Consider the following 26,428-nt stretch of genomic DNA (forward strand, 5'->3'; position numbering starts at 1 on the left):
TATACGTATGTGCCTACGTACATTTTCATTGTTACAAATGCGAATATAAATTAATATGAAGCAAAATATTTTTTAACATTTAAAACTGCAAATACAATATAACAAAATATATAATATCAAGAGAAAAATATAAAATATAAACTGCAATAACTATTTGCATAATTATATTATTTACACTATATGCATGTAGCACGCTCTGATAATAAAGATAATATAATATATAATTTAATAAGTTTGAAATATTAATTAAAAAATTGTATTAAATAAAAATGAAAGAATAAATAAAGGAAAAGTGAAAAGAGATTGAAATAATTGTTACAAATATAATTTTATACCAATATAAAATTTTTATTAAGTAGAAATAAAAGAATACCAATATTTATTGCATGGGTAAGGAAAACTGCAAAAATCTTACCAAACATGTTTATAAATGTCTTATATTTATAGCACATATTCATTACAAAGATGATGTTCGTGGAAAAAATGTGTTATACAAAGCGATTTTCTACACCAAGAACAAGTTATAATGGCTATTTCGCCACAAAGATCGCATTTTACTTTAAAATTCTTTTTAAAACAAAAGTTTACTGGTGTTTCAAATTCTATCGGTACAGCTTGCAGGTTTTCATCGTATGCATTCTCTACGTATCCACTTTTAGTCCACGCATATTTAAATATATTTTAATACTTGTGACAATACACTATCCAATATACTTGTTCACATTACCAACTACGAGCTGAAGAGGCAGCTTCTTCTTTATACATTTATACGGATGTATATATGCAATACATTTTGCACACGACACCGGCGTATAAATTTAGCAACAGTGATAGAGGGATTGGTTGTTCTTGCGCAGGCGTGAGGCTTCAATAAAGTATCTATTAGTAATAGGAAGGAGATATTTAGTCCACATACAATTTTGCAAAAAATCTTACCAGTATTTATCAAATAAAGTACTAATATTTATAAATTATTCTATTTAATACGAGAAAATATACATGCGTGTTTAATATGTGAAATGTGTTCACGTTTTTATAAATTTGCAAAAAAATTGTATGGGGATCAAAGATCTCCTTCCTATTACTAATGGATATTTTATTGAAGCCTCACGTGATGCGCTTGCGCGAAAACAACCGGTCCCTCTATCAACACTGATATTAAAGTTATTTGTCCGTGTCGTATGCAAAAATGTATATATGGTATACATCCGTATAAATGTATTTTCAAACTTCAAATTAAATTAAATTATATACTTGTATTATCTTTATTATCAGAGCGTGCTACGTGCATATAGTGTAAATAATGTAATTATGCAAATAGTTATTGCAGTTTATATTTTATATTTTTCTCTTGATATTATATATTTTGTTATATTGTATTTGCAGTTTTAAATGTTAAAAAATATTTTGCTTCATATTAATTTATATTCGCATTTGTAACAATGAAAATGTACGTAGGCACATACGTATATATATGCTACATTTGTTATATATATGCATTTATGCTTTATATCGTGTAATACGTTGCGTATTATATAATTAAGATTAATCCATTTTTATGTTTTAATATAAAAATATACGCAGAAGAGGCAGTTATTGAGTGTGACGCGACTAAAGAAATAACACAACACTACTTCTAGCGCGGCACCTATAGCGCGAGATTACTATCTCGTTTTGCTAATAATTGAGAATGATGGAACCCATATGTTATTATATATGGGTGGATTCGGCTTTTAATGCTCTTTAATTTTTGTCCTTACCAAATTTTTAAAATGTTGAAAAAAAGGGGTGGGTAGTGGGATAAATTAAAAAGTTTGAAATTTTTTAAAAATATAAATATACTATTGTAAAGAGTATAAAATACCATAAAACTTTCGCATAGAACATTTTTTCATAAACCTTATATTTTCAAAGATATTCGCAAAAAACGAAAAAATGCGTTATTTTCGAGGGGTGGTTTCAACCCCTAAACGTCGAGATACGCAGATAAAAAAAAATATGGGTCTAATATTTTTTTATGTTTTACAACATATCTAAAGCTCATTAAAATCGGTGAGGGACAGTTCTGTCCGTTCCCTTGTAAGATATGTAGACGACATTTTACTTGCTCCAAAAAATAAATTAGATAACCTTATGGATACATTCAATGCATAACATGAAAAAATAAAATTTACGTTAGAGGTTGAGGTTAAAATAAAATAAATTTTCTAAATGTTACTATTGTAGACAATATTGTAAATTATCGATGATGATTGTTGACGACGATTCGAAATACTTATTGTTACGCGTGTATATTTGTTGTCGTACATGATTATATTTGCTCATCCTCGTTGGGAAGTAAGATTATACATCTATAAGTTTGTTTTCGACAAACTGATGCTCGGATTCCGATGTGAGACTGCCTCGAGACAACTACAACTGTATTTTTTAAATAAAGACTTGAATTTTGAAATTCTCCAACAGTATTCAGAAATGGGATAGACCCGTTAATTCTGTGTGTTCGTGGCAGTTGTGTTCGGAATTTGTTAGAACTTTCGATTTTTTGCACGAATTTGTTGTCGAGATGCCAAGTGGGTAAAAAGAAGCTTTGATTAATTTAACGATCAACGAATTGAAGGAGCGGCTGCGTGCTCGTTATTTGCCCGTTATGGAAATAAGAATAAACTTATCGACATTCGCATGCTAAGGCGGGCAGATTTTGGAGAATTGGGAAAATAGGGAGGCCGCGCGTTTTGTGTCATCGACGTGCGGAGATACAATGAGTAGAATTACTGGGAGGGACTAACGATATATAAGATGGGAGCTCCGAAATGGAGCTCCTTTGATTAGAGGGAGAACTTTTGCGGCGAGAAATAGAAATTATACAGCGTCAGTGGAATCTGAGGACTTTACCTTCCGAAAATGCATCTGTGATCCAATTGACATTTGGCATCAAGACAATTGCCGATCTCTTAGCCGAGTTCTCGGGTGAAAAAGACCATTTTTGAAGGTAACAATAGAGCGCTTATGGGAAACTTACCGCTTAGATGACAACGCCGTCAGAATTTTAATAAGCTTACGGTTACGAGGGAAAACATTGAGGTAGTTTCATTCGCTTAACCACTTGAAAATGTCAGTCATAGAAATTTTAAGTGCAATAAGCGATATGTTCATCGTCCAAATAAACTATCGTTACGAAAAGAATTTGAAGATCGTTCGTGGCGCAAGGGTGAATCCTTTTCCGATTATTTCTTTGACAAAATAACTTTAATCATTTTGGAAGCTTGTGCTAGTGATGGCACAACTGAACCTCGATCGCTAACATTAGAGGCATGACAAATCTGCTCAGTGGGTGTTTTCACATTGTCGTAAAGCAACTGTAGCCAACAAGATCATAATTCATTCGGGAGAATTAGTCAATTTTATGATAGATGGCATTCCGGACATCTGATTGCGAGATCAAGCAAAAATGAACCGTTACAAAGATACAAGACATATTTTAGAAGCTTTTAAAAAAATTACTCTTTACGAGTCGAAGAATGATCGGGATCGCCGAGATATTAAAAAGTCTACAAGGCTAACAAAGAAGGGACACGATTTGTTTTGGAGAAGCTTGTTGTTTCGTACTATAACAAAAGTGGCCACATCAAAAAAGATTGCACAAAGCCATCTCGTGAATAGGGTTCCTGTTATATTTATGGTAGTTTGGAACATTGTGTGAGGGATTTTATGCAGATACGATCCGCGGCATGTGCTCGAGCGCGAAAGGCGTCAAGGTTTTGGAAGGCGGAGGACGGCGGAAACTTCGACTCGTCTCATACAGCCAATGCGTCCTGAAATTGCATTTACAATACCAGTTTCTTTTGTAACTCTAATCGTCACGATAGGCATTTTGTTATTAGTGCAATGATCGATTCGGGATCTCTCATGAGTTTCAGGGTCGATTTGCTGCCTGATGGTTCGTATGACGTGGAATCATCACAGAATCGCACATATCTCGGCATAAGTCAGTTGCCACTACAGATTTTGGGTGTTTTCTTGTTGTTTTAAATGAAAAGATATCGCACGCGATACTTGATCGCAATTATATATTGTTACCATTAATTAACCCTCTGTCTACACATGGGGTTACGGTAACCTCAGTCAATTTTGAAATGCCCGCTGGTTAAAAGTATTGGAAAAGTTCCAAATTTGAAGGGTAAGTAAAAATTATTATTTTGTTCATTACGTATGATTTACACATACAGTACTTATATATATTATCAATGTCGCGATTACTTTGCGAAAATATGCTGCAATTGTAGCATTACAAATTAAAAATTTCTTCTATAACAAATAAAATCTTTTGTAATAAATATTTTTTGTATTAATAATTATGTTTTTGTGTATCAATAATTATGTTTTTTAAATAAATATTACTATTTTCTTCTACTATTGTGTTTAAACTGCATTCATTTTTTACTAAATTCACATTACGAAATAAATATATTTTTTGAACAAAATAAAAAAACTGACAATAGATTCTTAAAGTACAACTCTTCCTCGTTCCATTGATCACCATTTTAATTACCTCATCTATTTGTTTCTAATAATAAATACGGGCGTTTGAAGAAGAGGCAAATTTTTACAAAAATTTTTTGTTCCTTTCTCATTCTTTTCAAAAAATATTTTTTTTTAAATATTTTTGACTTTTCAGCCAAGACCATCATAATTCTGAGATTTTTTTCTTTCGATTAAAAAAAAAGAAGGTAAAATTGATTAAATACATTTGGAGATATAAGTCAACAAAATTTTGGGGTTAGCGTAACCTCAGTGTAGGAATCGGGAGAAAAATAAGGTGTGTAGGCAGAGGGTTAAAGTTACTTTGGGTCACGAATATAAGATTGAAAAGAGAAATAACATTGTCGAAAAAATAAGAATATTAAGCTGGTTCTGGCCCGGGAGCTCTGAGGGGGGTGCGGGTGTGCGGGGAAAACTTATAGGTGCAGGGGGTGTTACGACACAGAGGGATAACGTCACACGGAGCCCCGGGAAGAACCGCTTATCAGAAGTAAACTGATATCCCGCTTTTTAAACAAACTATTTCGGGGACGCCTTTGAAAAGCTGACATGTTTTTATTAGGGGTATTAATATCAAAAAATGCTACTCTTTACCCTCCTCCCCCTCATGAATATATTATATCGGTTTTGGTTACGCGAGATGGCGAGAAAAGATAAGAGCGTTTGTCGCGGCGGGATTCTCTGCTGCTGTAGATTTGGCAACGTTGTAATAAGCGTTTCATACGTTGAATATGTTTCACGTGATTGGCTCTAGATGATCACGTGATTTAACTGAAACGCCGGCAACGCTGTAATTTTGTTGGGTGGTAATGAGTGGTCCAGGAGACAAAGGACTAAGAAATTTGTGGAGGGATGTACAATATAAAAAGAGTTTTTAGTATAGTAAAATAGTATCAAAAAATACCGAATATCTACAAAACGGATAGAAAAGCCAATTTTTGTAGGGTGAGTAGAAGGTCATAGGAGATGTCCGAATTCACAAAGTTCCAACAAAATTTCTTTGTGCATCGGTGGTCATCTTGAAAATAGGGGTAAGTTTGAATATCTCAGCTCCTATTGGTCGAACTTTTTTCAATTTTTTTTAATTTTGTAAAGAAAAATATTTGCTACAACTTTTGTTTGAAAAATTTTTTAATAGCTGTCAAGAAAAAAGAGTTACAATTAAAAAAGTACCGTCAGAGGTTGAACATATTTCTTGACAATTATATTGTTTTCTGTTAGTTTTATCAAAAAAATGTTCAAATAAAACGTGTGGAGGACTGAATTTTCTACAATTTTCGTATATCCGCTTTTGCAGTGACTCAACAAATACCGGAGATAGAGGGCGCCAAAGTTGACTGTGTCTAGTAAATGCTATTTTTTGTGGGAAAAATTCGCGGTTTTATTGTGAATGCATCCTAGCAAGATGCTTTTGGTAGACATTTGTTCATGAATTCATCCTGCAAGAATTAAAATAATTTTGTAGAACACAAATGTAGCGAAAAATAAATGTCTTCATTTAATTCACATGCATGAAGAATTGTCAAATGTTATTCACATACAGTTGTATCTGCCACTCGTGCTATGTGGAAGTCGACAGTCGACAGTCGACAGTCGACAGTCGACAGTCGACAGTCGACATTATTTTCGGTCACTCGTAAAGATCAGTCGTGAACTGTATTTCGAGCGTTACGAAGTGGAATTTTACGAAAATAAGCGAGTGTTTTATTTGTGGGAAAGTGCTGAGCGACGGCGAAATTACTGTCGTTCGAAATAGAGGTGTGAAAACTTTACATTTGTTCGCTATTAAGAGGGACGACGAGGAACATGCGCGCATGCTGGAGAACATAGATAACATTACAGTGCACGTGCCCTGTCGAAAAGCGTACATCAACGAGAAAATAGCTGCAGCGGCTATTCGTCATCGGACCAACTGTGCTGTCTCGATCCCAGGATCATCTCTATCTTCTCCATCTACGCAATCTTCGAACCATTCGCCGGCATTCGATTTTGAAAAACGTTGACTTTTCTGTGCCAAAATAATTGATGAGGTATTTATATAACAGCAAAAATCATTGCCCATTGACAGACGAAGAAAATTTGTGAAGTGAAAAGTAATTTTATACGAGTACAATTTTCAAGCATTTGAATGATCGCAAAGATGATTTTGCCCGGGGCGTAATGAACCGTATCCGTCCGATTTCGGATCTGACTGTGGTTAAAGCGAGATATCACTACGATTGCTGCCGTTGTTTTACTTTTCCGTTCAAAGAAAATAAAAATACGTCGAATGATATTAATACAGCTATGGAATGTATTTACTCTTTTCTTGCGAAAAATTCAGACGAATGCCAATTTACGATCGGTAAATTGATGAGCCAAAGCCAAATCAAAGAAGATTATCATCCAGATTCTCGTACGGTTAAAGCGCGATTGAAGCAAAAATATGAAGATGACATATTGATTTTCGAAATAAACCGGCGCGAGTCTGTCGTTTGCTTTCGGAATACTGGTCATAAGTTGCTCGACGACTGGTATCGAAATAAAAGTCCCCATCCAGAAAATAAAAAATTGCCCGTAATTCGAGAAGCTGCTGCCATTATTGTTGAAGATGTACGTTCACGAGTTTATGATACGAAAAATTATCCCCAGATAAATTGATGGAAAATGTTGATGACGCTGTTCCTGAAACTCTTTGCGTTTTTCTTTTAAAAGTGATTGGGAAAAAGAAACGGAGTGACTCCAAGACGTGGAAAAGAAAGTGCACATCGATCGCACATTCAATTATATCTGCAATTCGTCCTCGATCGTTTGTTTCATCAATACTTCTTGGAATCGGTGTCTTCTTGTACAAAAAATTCGCCTCTAGAAATTTGATCGACATTTTATCGTCGTTGGGTTTTTCAGCTTCTTACAGCGAAATTTTCGTGTTTGAAGCAGCTTGTGTCACGCGTTCCCCGCGCAAACCTTTGCCATCTGCCTTCTCTCAGTTCGTATTTAATAACGCAGATTTTAATATCAATACCCTTGATGGATATGGCACTTTTCACGTGATGGGCGGAATTCATTGCTTAACCCCTTTCAACGCCATTAAACTTGACACTGCGATGGAACGTACTCTCAGTAAAAAAAATTATGCTTCTATTGAAGAATAGCTATGACGCAGCAAAATCTCAAGGTCTTCAAACGCTAAAAGTTGTCGATGTGATGTGCGCTTGTGGGAATGAACAAGACATTATACCAACGCCTACCGATATGGTATGGTTGTATGAAAAATGGGCCAACATTGACAATGTTCCAGGTTGGAACGGTTTTATGGAAAACGTCACTGCTAATCGTCCATATGAGAAATAAAAAATAATTTGTCTCCCTTTTATTATTGGTGTTCCTTCCAACTATGACACCATATTTACGTCGCTCCTTGAAGCCGCTCGTTTAGGTCGCTGCTGTGATCAAGAAATGATTTCTGTAACATTCGACCAGCCCTTATATTGAAAGGCGCGCGACATTGTTGCTCGTGTTGAATCCAAGCTCGGTAATGTCATCGTAAGACTTGGCGGATTCCATCTGCTGACGTCCTACCTTGGCGCGATAGGTACGATAATGGCCGGCAGTGGACTCGATGCTGCATTAAAAACTGTTTATGCAGAGAATAGCGTTCAGAAAATGTTAGACGGTCACGCATACAGCAGAGCAGTTCGTGCACATATGTTAGTCCATTTGTGTTTGTCAAAAATCGTTATGGATGCGGCTGAATTCACAGACGAGGAACGCAATGAAATTGATTTGTTGCTGACCGATATAGATCAAAGTGTCATCCTGAACGCCGTTGACACTGCGTATGTTCAACGTATTTGCACAGCAAACAACTAACACTAATGGAACAAAGGAGCCCTACCGCAAAGTTGTGGATTCAATACTTCCGGATGGTTACATTGTTGAAACAGTTTATTGAGGTTGAGCGTTCCGGCAACTGGACTCTTCATTTAAACACAATTCAAAAAATGATTCCTTTCTTTCACGCTAGCGGTCACTTTCTCTAGCGCTCATCTGTATCTGCAGGATATGGAAGGTTTAGAGGAAAAAATGTCTGCAGATGAATTTCATAAATTTACTGCCTGTGGCTATTTTACAATCCAACGGTCTGACAAATTTTGGTGTGGAATTATGACAGACATGACAATTGAACAAACGCTTATGCGCTCGTTTAAGGTTAAAGGTGGATTGACTCAGGGCGCTAGAATGAACGACACTTCGCAGAGGAAATAGACCATAGGAGCTGCTTACATGCAGGATGTTTGCCAAGAAATAAAAGAATTTGCTAAGATTATTACAAGAACAAGTGAACAGCATATAGATTCAGGGCAAAGTCGAGTTTTACGTGATAATAGTGATGCTGAAAAACTTTCAATCTGGTTCACCGCTCATGATCCCTTTTCGGAAACAAAATATCTTATGTCCATTAGCACAGGAGTTGTTGGATCTGAAATCGTTAATTGCTACCGCGCCTTCAAAATTGGAATGGAAATGGCAAAGAAAATAAACGGTTCAACCTACGATTCGTTGTCCTTCAAACGAAAGGATAAAATCCTGGCCTTGGCTGCAATAAACAGTAGCTTGAAAATCCATTCCATTTTCGTAGCTGTTAATTCTTTGCTGCTTTTTCAAAGAATTTCTCTGTCGAAGCAAAGTGACGAAGACCTTAAAAATGTTTTCAGTTACTGTTTGCGCGTGCGTAGGGTAAACGCGATCGCACGAAGGGAATGCCGCGATCCGTCCCGATAGAGACGCAAAGTGAGTGGTCAGAAATGCGAGAGGTTCACGGGAGGTGATAGGAATAAGAAGGAGGCGTTGGTGTCACTCACACTTAATTATTTATTCACAAACGACCGTTCGGAGCGAGGGGCGAACCGTATCTTTTACAAGGTGTCGGATATCTTGATACGCCCTGATATTGCGCTGCCTAATTGACGCGGAAATTTTGCAGAGCCTCGAGATCAAGGCCCTCGCGAATCCGGAAATCTTGCGCGCGATCCGACGGAGATCTTGTGCGCGAGGCAGAGGACGTTCGCGGGAAAGATACGGTTACCTGCGCAGGACGTAATACACTCGCAACATTCACGCGAATACAAAACTGAAGAATTAATCAACGTTGGTTGACGGGAGAAATAATTCACGCGCACTATCACGGCGCGACTGATAGGAACGAAGCGGAAGTGAATCCCCGCAGCTAGGATCGGCGAAAGACGGGAGAGATCTGCGGGACGATCTAATTTCGGTGCCGGGCTGCGAGAGACTGACGAATTTTGCATTGTAAAACAATTACGATCGGAGGCGAAAAAAGGGGCGGTAGGGAACCGATATCGAGACTTATTTGGACGTGCCCTTTTTTGGGCTTGTTTATTTGCGTAGTTACCACGATGCATAGTTACCTACGATGAGAGCAAACGAAAATCGCGCGCGTGAGGAGCTAGTGACAGCGCCGCGCGACTACGTGCATCGAAGAAATGAACTACAAGGAGCTCGATGGCTGTCAGGTGCTCTCACTACTCGCGGATAAAACAGAGCCAATAAAAAGGAAATGTTAAAATTCTAAAGTAATTGTTATAGTCTCGAACAGTTACGAACTTTCGCCGTTTCCCCTTTCTTTGTTTAATGAGGAAGGAATGAGGAAAGGAATGAAATCATCATTCTACACATCGTTTGCGCCACTGTTAGACACCCCTCAATTCGGGACGAAGCGACTCGATGTGATAGACGGGGGTTTCTTATTGCACAGGGTTATTTGGGACAGCCATTCGAATTTTGAGACAACATGCAAAAAATATGTTACCTACGTGCGTCGCCATTTTGCCAAAGACATCATCGTCGTTTTTGATGGTTATGCAGAAGATCCACAGTTTACAGGCATCAAAGAGTCGGAGCGTCTTCGGCGAGCAAGGAAACAACAATCTTCGGACCTAATTTTTGACGAAAATACAATACCTACAGTGTCCCAAAAGAAATTTCTGAGTAACGGAAAGAACAAAGCGCGCTTCATTAACATGTTAACAAAATATTTACAGTTATCCGATGTTACCGTTGAACAAGCGTTCGAGGACGCGGACACACTAATTGTCAAAACTGCAATAGAAAATGCATCTTTGTACGACTCCGTCACAATTATTGGTGAAGATATTGACTTTCCGTTCTGCTCACTGGTCTAGGACAGAAAACTCCTAACGTATTTCTCCGTAAACCCGGAAAAGGAAGAACTCAGAAGGCCCTATACTCAGCAAAAAGTTTCAAACATGTTTCTATAATCGATCACATCTTTCTTCTTCACGCGTTCACAGGATGTGATACAACTTCAATAATTTACAATATTGGCAAAACGAAATTAATCAACATTCTTGAGAAAAACGATGGACTTCGAGAAGTTCTTGGCATGTTCAAAAAAAATGAAACTCGATATCGACGTCTTGACAACAGCAGGAGAGAAAATATTTTTCTTGTTGTTTGGTGGAACCGGAGAAGTGTCGCTTAATTCCCTACGATATAAGCAATTCGTTAAATGAATGACAAAAACAAAATTCAATCTTTCCTCCTTGCCTCCTACCGCAGCGGCTGCACAACAGCATACATTCCGCGCATATCATCAAGTGCAAACCTGGCGTGACATCTATAAGGATCCAGAGGAATGGGGCTGGCGATGAACTCCACTAGGACTACAACCAATCATGATCACCCAAGATCCAGCGCCTCTAATGGTACTGGAATCGATATCGTGCAAACGCAAAGGAAAATGTAAAACAGCCTGTGGTTGTCGCAAAGCTGGGCTTAAATGCTCGATAATATGCAAACATTGCAGTGGGGAATTATGCACAAACATTGCACAATTGCAAGTACTCGAAGACGACGACGACTGCGACGAATTTCCCCCGGTTGACTTTAGCGAAGGTACTACCAATTCCGAAAGTGAGAAAGTCGTCACCGAAGATAGTTGAGATATCAATGACATTGATGAAACAAATATGCCTGGCCCATCGATGAAAAAACATAAACTTGCATAAATTGTTATCATATTGTCATAGAACGAAAGGCACTTTCTCGGGCCTATGAATTATAACTACTGATGACCGTTTATCACGTAAAAAAATGCACCTTAAACTCTACCTTAGTAGTGGTGCAAAATGTTTTAATGTACGACAATTTACAATAAAACCGTGAATTTTTCCAACAAAATATAGCATTTACTAAACACAATCAACTTTGGCGCCGTCTATCTCCGGTATTTGTTGAGTCACCGTAAAAGCGGATATACGATAAAATTGTAGAGAATTCAGTCCTCCACACGTTTTGTTTGAACATTTTTTTGATAAAATCAACAGGAAACAATATAATTGTCAAGAAATATGTTCAATCCCTAATTGACGGTACTTTTTTAATTGTAACTCTTTTTCCTTGACAGCTATTAAAAAATTTTTCAAACAAAAATTGTAACAAATATTTTTCCCTACAAAACTAAAAAAAATTGAAAAAAGTTCGACCAATAGAAGCTGAGATATTCAAACTTATCCCTATTTTCAAGATGACCACCGAGGGAGCGTCCCAGATACGCACAGTAATAAACGGACACAGCAGGCTGAGTGAAACGGACACAGACCAAACGGACAGAGTAACCAACAAACTTACCACATGGGTTGCGACTTTTCGGGCACCTCTACCGACGGGGCGGGTGCAGGAGAGGGGGGGGGCGACGCCTTGCACCCCCCCCCGTGTGTGTGTGTGTGTGTGTGTGTGTGTGTGTGTGTGTGTGTGTGTGTGTGTGTGTGTGTGTGTGTGTGTGTGTGTGTGTGTGTGTGTGTGTGTGTGTGTGTGTGTGTGTGTGTGTGTGTGTGTGTGTGTGTGTGTGTGTGTGTGTGTGTGTGTGTGTGTGCGACTGTGCGCATTTAATCTGTGTCCGTTTCATTCAGCCTGCTGTGTCCGTTTATTACTATGCGCATCTGGGACTCATTCATCACCGATGCACAGAAAAATTTTGTTGGAACTTTGTGAATTCGGACATCTCCTATGACATTCTACTCACCTTACAAAAATTGACTTTCCTATCCGTTTTGCCATTTTTAAATACTATTTTACTGTACTATCTAACAACGGTACCGCATCACTCGCGTGTTACAAGACAGACAACAAAACTCCCCGACAACGTTGCTCCTCAATCGATCGGTGGAAGACGGACTTTAAGCTTCCCGAAAAGAAATGTACAATATGAACGATTACGTTCGGATCCAACAGAATGAGGCGTGCAATAAACCGTAAGTATTTTATAATTTTTAAAAATTTTTCTTTTTATTAATATCGTATATTTTTCTATAGCTCGCTATGTTCTTTTTTACAGAACATTATCGCAGCCGTGTTATATTCCTCGTATTTTGGAAAGGAGATACGCTTTGACTGCTACAGCATACAAATACTTGGATACTGAAATCAGCGTGGGACCTATATACTATATGGAAATACTGCTTGGCGACAACAAAGGCAATCAGATAATTTTGCCATACGCAACATAGAAAACGTTCATGGAGCAACGTTCAGATATTGAACGATTTGTGTAGTCAACTGTACCTTCAAAAGTTTTGGTTCGCGATGTGGTTATAGAACTTATAAAAATACGCGACGAAGATATTGTAACGTTGACGTTCCGCGATAATTATATGTACATGAAGCCGTCAACTTTACTGTTCCTATTCGAACTTGAAGATTGTGTCGATTATGTGTGCCATCAAATGCATCAAAATACGTATAGCGCGAGTGATAAATATAAGAAATTTATTACTATTTTACATCAAAATCATATCGCTAATAAAAGCGACGCTGTAAAATTATTGCGCAAAAAATGTGATAAAACTTGTCTCGTAGAGTGCAAGCTAATTGCTTACGCTTTGGATAATATTGTATATGATGCTTTATATGACAAGATTGATAAGTAAAATGTGTAGTGAAATTATTATAAAACCAATCTTGTAAACTGTGAGCTAATTACTTGCGTTATGAATCATATTGTATAACATGCTTTATATATAATAAATAAATGTGTGAAAGAAAATTATATTGTTAGCATTATTTTTTTCTACATATAGTTTTAACTTAAAAAATTATTGTATAAATAAAACGAGAAGGGGAAAGAAGGAAAATACGAGAGGATAAAAAGATGTAAAAATGGACACTATTTACATATACATATATTTATTTTTTATTCTTAGACTACCAATTAAACAGCTTAAATACATTTTGTAAAGTGCAGTTGTTCACATGATTCTGACATCGTAAAGTGTTTGTAACGTCCAACTTGTTTAAAGGTTCTATGTCTTTGTAATGCGTCTCGATATTTTCGACGTAAACTTCCTGTCTCGCCTCGTCCAGAAGCAAATCCCGCAGCCATTACCGTTTCTCACGTATTTGACGTACACAATAATTTCATCATCATCGGCCGTTGTTGTATCCGTCACCGCCTTTGTAATCAAACTCCTAGCCATATGATGTGTAGAACCATTCCATCCTTCCATGATATTCCGTGATAATTCTTACTTAACCACATTGCCTGATATCTCTCCGCCTTGGGGAGACAATGCCATGGTGTTGAGCATTTAAAAATATAATGGGCGAGTTCGAATCCATCTTTGAGAGAGACAAATTCTTCCACAGCAAAGCTTCTTCCAACAATGAAACTGCAGGCGTACGAACGTTAGTGCAGACATGACTGTTGTTTTTGAGAAGACTGTGATTGACTCCGACTCATCGTAGAGTTATATATCGTCCTCTCCTTTAATGTACAATGAGACAACGTTGTTAGGTGATTTTGTGCACAACGTTTGTCAACGGGTTGTATTGAACCACATGATCGTGTATGATGAAGCAGTACGCGGTGATATTCATCGGTACATACTCTTTGCATTCAAATTGTATGCGCACGTCCACGGTTGCGCTCTTGACCAATTTGTTCTGTCGAGAGCAATCCATGATTACGAACGGACCGTTAAGTAGAAAAGTCGAAACGGTGAGGTTCGGCTGGAGATACTCGTATTCATAAGACCTCTTGCAGAAACGCGCGTACATGTCGTACAGTATCGCCCAATTATTTTTATCGAAATCCAAGTTCATATCGTCGTACGGATAACATTCCGAGTTCAGATACAGTTTCACGTTTGTCAATTCGCAATGATCGAATCGGCTTGAGTCCTCGGATACAATGTTCTTTCGACCCGTCTGCAAAGCAAAGATGACTTATCGCGGCTTCTCGAGCTGAGTAGCGGTCTTGATAGCCCACAAATGCTTAGTTATTTGCTGCAATAGCGGAAACTCTTACAGATCTCACGAGCGGAAAGCCATGCTCAGGTACCGTCTGCTCTCCAGAGTACACAGCATCGACAACTTATGTATCTCGTTCAGCAGCACGTAAGGCATGCGCCATTGTATCTTGAATATATCAATCACGGGTTCCAACTCCGAACTTCCCATCAGACGGTTGTTATCATTACGCGTGCATATTAAAATTAATTTGTGACGAGCGTTAATCACCACGCGTCTGTAATCCTCGCAGAACCCCATCAACATGTTGAGCGGTACGCCAAAATTAAAGTATCCAATTACGTCCCAGCCAGAAATCCAGCCAGCGCTCCTCAGAATCACATTTTTCTCTGACGACACCGTTGCATAGTTTTTCAGTGTGCTGGTTACTCTGACATTTCTGTTGCGATCAATTTCTACACCATCGAGCTCGTATCGAATTTCATAGAACATGAACGCGACGCAATTATTTTCCAGTACCACTGAAAATCCCTTGGCTGGTTTGTTTATCGTCACTTTTCGGCGTATCGTAACCTCGATATATAGAAAACTTTCGAACGGCAACGTGTACAGATCCTGTTGCTGTATGGGTATTCGTATCTCGTCGTTGTGCCCGAACGTTGTGTTGGCAAACGGGTTGTACGTGTAAGTCTCGATCTTGACGATGCGATCGTCGAAGATTGGCTCGTCTCCGATGTTTAGAATGTCAGTTATCGTTATTAAATGTTTCGTACTGCGAATTGTACCAGAGATTGTAAAACTTTAACGTTCGACGCGTTGAGCTTCTTTTTTTTTTCGGGACAGCGGGACGATTGAATATTATTAAACGTCATCGCAAGAGTATCGGATGACTGTTGGAACGTCGGCACTAGTGTGGAGATAACGTTATCTTTTGCGCGCTGCGAGGTGTTTAGCACGAGCATCTCACGTTCGCGTTATTGTTGTAACCGTCGTCGCACGTGCAGTCTGACGTGATTTCTTTTCTTCGAAAATCGAGCAATCGTCCGTTCTGATCGACGGCGCGTATTGTCAGATCCGTAATGCACCATACGATGATTGACAGATAAATCTGCGCGGGGCTTTCCGATATTTTATATCCTGGTGGCACGCTCGGTGAAAACTCATATATCGTGTGTACACTCTTATTGTTGCTGTACGCGCCCGCGGTCACGTTGCATTCCAGGCGAATAATGTTCACGTTCATTATGTTGATCGACGGGGCCCGATTCGTGCCATTTTCGCGGTAGCAGTACACCGCGCTTCGGTGAGAATCCCAGCAGCGATCCTATGTTGTTGGGTTTACCAAAATGTATTCTGTAGGCGCATTTGATCTCGCATCTCATCGTATTGTAATTGGCGCGAAGCGTTATCGGATACTCCCCGTCATCATCATGATCGCTGTTCCCACGCGTGACGTCATCGACTTTTTCATCGGAACGAGTTCCGTCGTGTTGCGGACGTTTTCGCGAAATTGCGCGTTTCAAAAATTCGTTTATAGCTCGCAGTTCGTACGATCCCTCGGGAATCGTAATCTCCATGTTGTCTTTGTCAAATTAAAACGTATTGTTAGAGACATTCACGTTCGGTATCGTGCTATAGGTTTCAAAAATCGCTAGACCGAACTCGTCGCTCAAATCTATAGCTGGAGCATAGTATGCCGCGAGAACGCTGCTCTTGCCGCTCAGCGTAAACGTCAGCGACATGATGGTGGTAAAATACCGACTCTTTGCCGTATTAGTTCAACTTTTTAAATTCACACGCGTCGGAGAGACTGTAGGTAGAGTTGTTTACAAATGCTCTGATCGTAGGTTTGGTAGGACGTTCGATTATATTCAATTGTTGTCACTCCGTCCCCGCACTAGTTCTCTAGGCGGTCGAAGATTGCCGAAACTGCCGAAATACGTGACGCAATTACCTTTCTTTGCGTACGCCACCTAGTGAGTACCGGGGCCCGCCGTATCGTCCAAATTTACGATACCACTCTTGTTTAGACGGGCACCACTTATCGGTAACGCGTTACGCATGGAAACAACCCTGAAATATGGAATACGCGCGCGTTTTACCAGTTGCGTCAATTGTACGTTCGTCGTCGCACCTGCGGGTAGTGTTAATGTTTCTTCGACGTTTTTTTTTTTTCTGTACACCTTTTCCGTGTTTGTATGGGGCGAGATATAGTCCTCCTCCGCGTTTGTACGGGGCGAGATATAAGCCGTGACCTTCCATCGCGCGATTGTGAAGCTGTAACTCCTCGAGCTGACGTCGCGCGGCTTTGTTGTCGTTCACCGCCTTTGCCACACCAGTCGCTCCACCAATCAAGGATCCGAATGCACCCAATATTGGTAAAATCGGTAATGCATCGCCTCGTTTTGCAGCCTGAAATTTCCTTTTTTTTTCGTCGATTTTTTCGTTGAATTCTTCTTCATACCCATACCGATCTTTGTCTTGGCTTTCCCCGACAGGTGAATCTTTCGCGATTACTCGTCTTAGCACTTTGTCTGCGAGATCTTTTCCGCCATGTGTCTGTCGGCGAGCTCGTTGCTCCGAGAGTACGCAATGTCGTGCTCGTGACATGCTCGTGTCGAGCGGATTTATACTTCGGTCACCTCTGGCCAATCGCTTTTTCTACCGAGTACCTGGACCGTAAAACTGGTAACCAGGAATATGTAACTCGAAAGGAAGAGCGTTTATCGCACGATTCAGCAAATGACCACAGCTACTTTTTACCGCTGCGATAGTTGGTATTCGACACAATTCTTGGTCAACGGCGCGGGTCCGTCGATGTGCGTTCGCTGCCACGGTTGATTGTAATGCTCGTAGCAACAACGATAGATTCGAACCTCTGAATCAGCCCTTATATGTTCCGGAAGCCTGTCCCATACGTGTTTAATATAGTTGTCACACACATCCCTGGTGAAAATGTAAAATTGGAGCGTAAGTTGAATGTAAAGGGAGAGTAAGAGTGTAAGTCGAATGTAAAGGGAGAGTAATAGAAGCGTTTACAAACCTTCTGCGAAGCGTAAATTATATTGAAACAATGAGATGTAAAAGAAGCGTTAACACTTCTTTTACATTTTATTGTTTCAATTCACACTTCGTAGAAGGTTTGTTAACGCTTTTATTATTCTCTCTTTACATTCAACTTATGCTCAAATTTTCCATTTTCACCAGGGACGTAGCAAAATAGGTTTCGGTACAAATTGTAACTACTCGGCGGTCAATTCGAGTATATCGGAGGGATGTGACAGTATGAGATACATGTTTGATACTGAGCGACGTGCGATTTTACATGCCTACAAATAGTCCCATATCGCGACATGTTTCGTTCTGAATAAAGAAAAAAAAATATAAGAGATGTTAAACATACGTAAAACGGTTCTACATAAGTACATAAAAACGGTTATACATACACGTAAGTATGTTTAGAACAAACGTGAGATGAACGTGAAAAGTACGTGAACGAACCTAAAACGAACATGAAAAGTATGTGAACGAACGTGAAACGAACATGAGAAGTACGTGAACGAACGTAAGAAGTACGTGAACGGACGTGAAACAAATGTGGGAAGTACGTGAACGAACGTAAGAAGTACGTGAACAAACGTGAAACGAACGTGAAATGTACGTGAACGAACGTGAAAAGTACGTAAGCAAACGTGAAACGAACGTTAAAAGTATGTTAAAATGTTAATAATGTGAATAAAATGTTGAGTCGTTGCTGATTCCTTATGTTGTCTATACATAATAAAAAATACATATTAAGAATAAACGCATGTAATAATACATTAATTTTTTATACAATGACAAACATTATGTGTATTAATTTACGTTGAATTATATTAATTTTATATTAATTTAACAGTCATCTTCAACAGGATCACCCATTAGTACGCACAGCGATAAGCCGCGTTACACCCAACCATTGATAAGCACAGCCACCCATTGCGAGATATAGCGTCACGCCCGCGCGGCCATTGATACACGCTGCGACAAGCTTATCTTTTTTCTTTGCGCTTTCTCTATCCCTACGCTGCATTCACACACACGCACACATACTCATATACATAATAAAGCATACGCTGCACTCACTTACCTAATAGGGCGTTCGATTTCGCCATATAGTCAGATTTCGAAAACATGAGATTCGTACGACAGCCGTTGACGATATGCGTTACGAATTACGATGACAAATTACGACTAATGAGAAATGACGGAGAGAGGCGCAAACATGGCGCGATGCTGCCTACTACCATACGCGCGATTATTTGTGGTCCATCGAATTGCGGTAAAACCAACATTATGATAAACTTGTTGGAATGCCTACACGGTGAACGTTTCGAGAACGTCTACGTGTATTCGAAATCTTTGCAACAGCCGAAATATCGGTATTTGGAGAATTTGTTGAGATCGATGAATGAAATCAACTATTTTACGTTCTCCAATAACTGTGACGTCTTTCCGCCGAGTGAAGCGCTTCCAAATTCAATTTTCCTCTTTGATGATATTGCATGCGACAAGCAGGATGCCGCAAGAGAGTATTTTGCGATGGGTCAGCACTCGAACGTCAACTGCTTTTATCTCTGTCAGTCGTACGTAAGAATATCTAAACATCTTATACGCGACAACGCGAACCTGCTGATCCTATTTAAACCTGAAGCACGTGTACAACGATCATGTTAACACAAATATGTCGTACGATGATTTTTGTGCGTTATGTCGCGATTGTTGGCAGCGCGATTATGGATTCCTAGTGATAGACAAGGATAGCTCGCTTACTAACGGACGATACAAAAGAGGATTTAACTAGTTCGCGGTGCCGCGAAGCAATTCGTTGTCGTCGATACTTCGTTGGGGATGAAACGGAATGGATTGACGCTCTCTATCAACATGGTTGAAAACAACGATACGCGTGAGCGCGAGAAAATCGCGAAAGAGATTGAGAAAACGAGCGAATCGATTCGAAAGAAACATCGCGCGTTGAAGACCGGTAGGATCGAGGAGAATATCGCGGCGAAAAGACACTTCCAGCCGCTCATCGAGCCGTTGCAAAAGATTGTCGATAATTCCGGCGTCCGTGCGGTAAAAGACGAACCGTGAAGGTTCACCCAGAAGGATGCGATACAGAATAAGATACAGAGGAAACGAAAAGACAATTCGGTGGACCATACGTTAAACGAATCAAGCAAATTGATGCGGTATACGTCAAACGACGTCTTAAATTTACCGTCGCCGTCGGTGCAGCATACGTCAAACCATGCAATGAATATACCCTCACTGTCGGTGCAGCGTACATCCAACGACGCGATAGATTCGTCAGCGATAACGTCCACACCGCATACAGTAGCTGTACAATCAATGATTGGAGTTCCAAAACTGTTAAACGAGGCTCTCGAGACTGTTTTTGAATCAGTCAACGATTCGTTTGCGGCAACCGTTCGAAATCGATTACAAACGTCAGAGGGTCTAGAAACGTTATCCCAGCACTTGGGGCCGCTGGGTCAAAAGTACATCGAAGATTTCCTCAGCGGTCGTGGTGAAAAAGAGAAAATTATGGATACCGTGTACGGCGTTCGTTTAGACAAGGATGGTATGATGCTGGGTAATAAAACGTTTGACGTCAATAGTAGTAATCACATAATTATCGGTGATGTAAAATACGTTGGTACACATGGTCTTTACGAGCTAAACTTTAAACGCTATCCCGATGATTCAGTCTATACGGCAAACGATAAACGAATATACAAAGATATATTGTTAGCTACAAACGCGCATAAACGTAGTTACGTTGCACACGGCCGATTATTAGCCAATAAGGGATACAAGTATAAATATATAATTGCACCGTTATTAGGATATGATTGTACGATCGGGATGGAATTACCTCGCGCTATGACACTAAATGACAATGTGATTGATTACGTGCACTGGGACAATCCTAACGAACTGGTGGATCGTCTACGGTTGCTCGAAGCCTCCCATCGAGCCGGTCATAACGCTCACGATAACGAGATGCTGTCCATCATCGAAAAATTGCGAGGCAGGTCTTATTATAAATTAACTCGCGTATCGTCGAAACGAACCAGTTGATCGGTGTCTTCTCATACACCACATCAAACTGATAACATGAAATTGCCGAAATCCAACGTTAGTTCCAAAAAAAAAAACGACGACTCGTCGAGGAACTGCACGCTTCAGCGAGAAGAAATTTTCCGCGAAGACACGTCATAGTTCGAGGGTACGATGATCTGTGGCAGGCCAATATCGTCGAGATGATTCTGTACTCGCGCTTCAACAGAGGTTACCACTACATACTCACCGTCATCGATGTGTTGAGCAAGTACGTGTGGGCGGAAGGAGTTTTACAATACCAACGTGCAGACACTATTGCAAAAACACGACATCAACCATAATTCTACGTACTCGGTAATGAAGGCGTCGGTCGTCGAACGCTTTAATCGCACGCTGAAGAGCACAACGATATGTGGAAGCAGTTTACGCTCAACGGCAATTACAAGTGTTGTTAATGTGTAAATCTGTCTTTCCATGTCTTCATTTCCTATACATTCTATGTACTTCTCTTTTCTTTTTTGTACAGCTTCTGTCCCACCAGTCCTTGTGTCCTAATTTCTTCTTTTATATTTTAATCCTTTTCCTTACCATGGCCTCGTTTATGGTTTGTTTAATTCTTTGCCATTTCTCTTCTACAGTTGCATCTATTCTCCAATCTGTCAATCCAAAGTGAATAGTCAATCCTATCATTTTCTAGAATCTTATCTAACTTATCCTCAAAATTTTTCCAATTCTCTGAATTATATACTAAAACGATATAGAGTATTCCTGCTTTACTCTTAATGTTTGTTACTATCAGTCCTTCTTGTTCTTTTTTTATTTTTGTCTCTATCTTTTTCCCCCATTCCTTTCTAATACCTATTAAAAAGCCCCCTTTGGTTCTACTTCTTTTTTTTACTGCGAATTTACATTCCCACACATGCGAGTCTGGCAACCTATTCTTTATCCTTCCTTTTCCAACCTTCCTGTTCTAACCATGTTTGACTGAGACTAATAAAATCAAAACCTGTAACGTAATTCCAAAACTGCTTATGCTTGTTTACTATACCTGCGATATTCCAAAACATTAAGCACCTACCTGCGTTATACAAATTTTGCTTGATCTTTCCCTTGTTTCTCTGCTCTACTTTTTTATTCTTTCCATTACAAACTAACCTTTTCTTTTTGTCTCTTCGCTTTATCTTCTAACTACATCCTCCTCTTTATCCTTATTCCTATTTTTTCCCCTATTAAAACCTTCGCTATTTCTATCCTTTTTGTTTCCCACTTGACAACTACCTAGTTTTCCGTTATTTCCCCAGATCCTGCCTTCTTTTGGTTAACTCCACTCTCTTTTCTTTCCTTTTTTCTTTTCTTAATTTTTTTTCTGCGTCTTCCCATTTTATCCAAGTCCCGTTTATCCTTACTCTGCCTGTTCCTATTTTTATATTCTTACTTTTCTCTCTTTCAGCTTGAGCCCATCTACCTATGTCTCTTTGAATAATTTTTTCTTCCCACGACAGATCATTTTCAATAAAAAAACTTTCCCCTTTTAACTTTCTTTTATTGTACATTACTTGTTTTTTTACTTCATGACTGCCTAAGCACACTATTGTCATTCCTCCGTTCCACCAGAATTTTTCTACTTTAGTTTCTATCTCTAACTTTTTTTTCAGCATGTCTGTTATCCAGTTAATTGTTACCTTACCTACATCCTCTTTTTTAATACCTTTAATTACAATATTATTATTCTTTTCTTCTTTTTCTTTTTCTAACACCATTTTCTTGACTTTTCTAACTCTCTATCATTTAAAATCTCACTTGCTCTACTGTAACTGCATCTAGAGCTACTCCTGCTAGTATTTGCTACACTATTCCTATTTCTCCTAGATAGTGCTACGCTCCACTGACTTCTACCATCCTCTGTTTTTCCTACAGATTGCTCCATTTTCTCGCCTAACTGCCTTTTCTAACTTACCTACTCTTTTTTCTATCTCCTTGTATTTCTCTTCCAAATCTGCTATCCTTTTTTCCCATATCGCCTCTATATACTTTGTTTCTTTACTGATTGCCTGGTTAAATTCCTCTTTAATTTTCTCTCTAAATCCCTCTAGTGTTAACTTAACCTCCTTCTTTCCTTGCTTTCCATTATCTAATGTTAGTTTTTTCTGGCCTACCTCACCCGTTCCTTTACTTCGTTTTAAAGTTCTATCCTTGCTTTCTTTCAGCAACTTCCCACGCTCGCCTATGCTACCTAACTTCCTAACCGCTTATTTTCTATTCCACGACTTTCCTACTCTCCTCTTTTATTTTCTACCTTACCTCCAATTCCTCCGTTTTTCTGCTATTCCGTCTACTTCTTACCTCTATACGCTTGTCCTAAATTGCTTTATCTTATCTTAAATACGTTTTGAATCGCTCACGCTCTCTACGCACATTTGCTCACAGCCATACCACCTAACCAAGTCCATGGATACACAAAGACAATGTTATTTATTCCATAAAAATTGTTTTTTATTATAAATATATAAAAATTGTTTTTTTATTATAAACATATAAAACTGTAATGTATACATTATATAAAAATATATAACTTTTGCAATATATACGAAGCATCTTCATTATCCATCCATCATATATGTTCACGCGCGAATGTTCTCAGGCGGGAACTAAGATCGCTGATTCCACTCAGAGAGAGTGTGAGGAAAGTTTTGATTTAGGATGAGGACAGAGTAAGCTGATTTGCACTTCGAAACCCACACTAACTTTATTAACAATTAATTAACAATTATGCAAAATGTCAAGATTCGTAACGCACAAAGTAATTCCGGCGATACCCGCTAGTCAATTGTACACGTCGCGGACACTCGACTCGCCGCGATCGTTCGAAAGCTCTGACTGAGACTGACTAAAACCAGCCTGAATCTTCGACTCATCGGAACGTGATAGTTCGAAGGGGAAGCATGCGAGTTGAAGCGTGATTTTCACGTGGAATCGGGAGGCTTCGAGTTTGGCAAGACTTGTACGGCGGTAGTGATAGCAATACAGAAGCTCGAGCTGAGATCTCAATGCAGACGCGTGTACAAGATTGATGACCTGATCGTAAACAATATACATTTTTAACGTTGCACATAAATTATCAATTAATTTTAAAAATACATACAACGTAAAATATAATATATACAATATGTGTAACACGCAAAATATATAAAGTGTTAAAAGTAAAATTATAAAATAAGTATAAAACGTAAAATACTTGAAATGTAAACTATAGAGTAAACAAAACGCGAGATGTAACATTAAAATATAAATGTAGAATGCAGAATACGTGAAATAAAAAATATAAAATATGTATATAATACAAAAATATATTATAGGGGTATTCGATAATGCCCCAGGGTAACGTCTTTATCGAATCAGGTACGAGATACCGCTTGTCGTCGTATGGACTCAGAGCGATTTTCATTTCAGACACCGTGTATATCTCGCGTGGCTTGGATCGTATATACGACTGATGACGCATCATCTCTATCTCATCTCGCAGACACCGCATGTAGTCGTCGAATGTTATCGTTCTTGCGACAACGTTACGTTTTACACCTTTTGCCTTTTTAGTGTCATTTTTTTCATTCACCTTTAACGCGTACATTTTCGCTCTGAGTCCAACGAACTCAGTCATTATCGCGCCGTTGTTCTCGACCTTCATTAGCCCGGGAACTTTCTTATTCGCAAGAAACATACCGTATGCATTATCAGTCGGATAATCGTGTCGAACCTTGTGATATCGCGTTTTATATTTTCATATACGTCGTCGCACTCAATGTGGTACACGAGACTATCTGTGTACATCACTCTAGATTTGTCATGGTACAGCGGTAGCATGTACTCGCAATGAAATTCATACAAGCAAATTTTTGATATGTCCAATATACACATACCTACATAAATCGGCTTGTTGAATTTCACCTTAAGTTTTCGGAGTTCGACAGCAATTAAATTTTCTGAAAAAATAGTACGACTGTGAAAATTTGGTTTAATGATCATTGCCTCCGCACTATACCGTCCTTTCCATTTTGTCAAAAGTTTTACATCGATATGATTTTGTACTTTTTCCATAGTTTTCCCTAATACGGCATTATTCATCAATTTTTACAAATTTTTCTCAAAATCGTTTTTCGCGAGGATACGAAATTGTGTGTTTAGCTCTATATAATCGCGAAGCCATGCGGATTGAACGAATTGTAATACACGGTGAATTTGTGTTACGCGGAGACCGTGACGCATGCATTGCTGCAAGTTGCGATAGTGAATGACGTACCGCTTCTTATCGTGCAAGGTTGCTAGAAGTTCATATTCTCGCTTGTCAGGCGGCTTATCGCGCGTTGGGCAAAACGGTAGGTCAATGTGTCGATCGTGTACATGTTGCGGATACTCCAGATCGACTTCGAGAATATATCCTGTGGACGATTCAACAGCGATCGCGTTCACGTCAAAATTTGAGACGTCTTCGACCATCGAAATTGTCCATGTGGCAAAGGCTGACACATTGCTCATCCGTACAAATTATTCACATCGAAATACATAAGGTACGACGATGGTTTCTATTGGTCGTACGTTTGCGTGTACTTGTTGTAAGCCTGTGCGTATCTGCCGGAACATTGACTCACAAGGAAAGTGCACCAAGTAATAATCGCGAATGGATATGTATTATATATCGTTCGAAAGGTCTTGTCAAGTAGAATTTATGTGTGCAATATTTCGCTTAAAAGGCGCCTTTAGAGGGCGCTATACGTAATGTAATTTACATAACTATTTGGGTTTCTATAAAAGCTAATTAGAGTTTTTGCTTCAAAAATAATATCAAATAATAGGTGTCTACTATAATAAAATAGATGTCTACTATAAAAATATATATAGTATAAATAGTTACACAATTTTTATTTAGGATATTTTATTTAATTCAGGATAAATTGCATTTTCTATTTTTAAGCAAAAATAATATGATAAACAGGTCAATGTATCGAGCCAAGATAAATTTTCTTAATACATTATAATTAATTAAATAAACATTATATAATTATAAGCGCGACTAATAAAACTGTGTTAAAGAAACGTTTCGACTATACTTAGTCCTCTTCAGTCATAATACATTACCAATATGTATGAACTTAAAACATGAATGAAATAATGGACACGAAAATATAATTAAACAGTTAAACAAGATGACCATTGAACAACCATAAAACAGCTCATTGCGTATCAAATTATGTCATAATAAATAAAAACGTAAATCAATGAATAATATAATTAAATGAATAATAAAATAAAAAATAATAAAATTTTTTCGTAAGTCGGTTTTCATATTAAAATAAATTTATAAGATTAAAAACGATGGAAACCGTGTTATGAATAACATAAACTGGTATGCGTATTGCAGAAAACTGTATACTTATATATGTTAATCGCAGATCTTAAAACACAATATTTAAAAAAGCAACAACATACAAAGTATTCGACAAAGACCAGCTAGAGACCA

General features: G+C 38.6%; 1 protein-coding gene across 7 annotated transcripts in view; it reads right to left on the bottom strand.

Moving 5' to 3' along the window:
* The window catches only part of LOC105832304, a 591,095-nt gene that overhangs the window by 45,682 nt on the left and 518,985 nt on the right, over positions 1-26,428 (bottom strand). Inside the window, exon 6 of one of the 7 annotated variants that reach the window (XM_036282913.1) lies at positions 16,972-21,569. The exons of the other annotated variants lie outside the window; for them this stretch is intronic. Within the exon in view, the coding sequence (XP_036138806.1) occupies position 21,569 (1 nt within the window). The 3' untranslated portion in view covers positions 16,972-21,568. Of the gene's footprint in view, positions 1-16,971; positions 21,570-26,428 lie in introns of those variants that run through there. 7 annotated transcript variants of the gene reach the window in all.

This window comes from Monomorium pharaonis, chromosome 2 (genome assembly GCF_013373865.1).
Source record: "Monomorium pharaonis isolate MP-MQ-018 chromosome 2, ASM1337386v2, whole genome shotgun sequence".
NCBI lineage: Eukaryota > Metazoa > Arthropoda > Insecta > Hymenoptera > Formicidae > Monomorium > Monomorium pharaonis.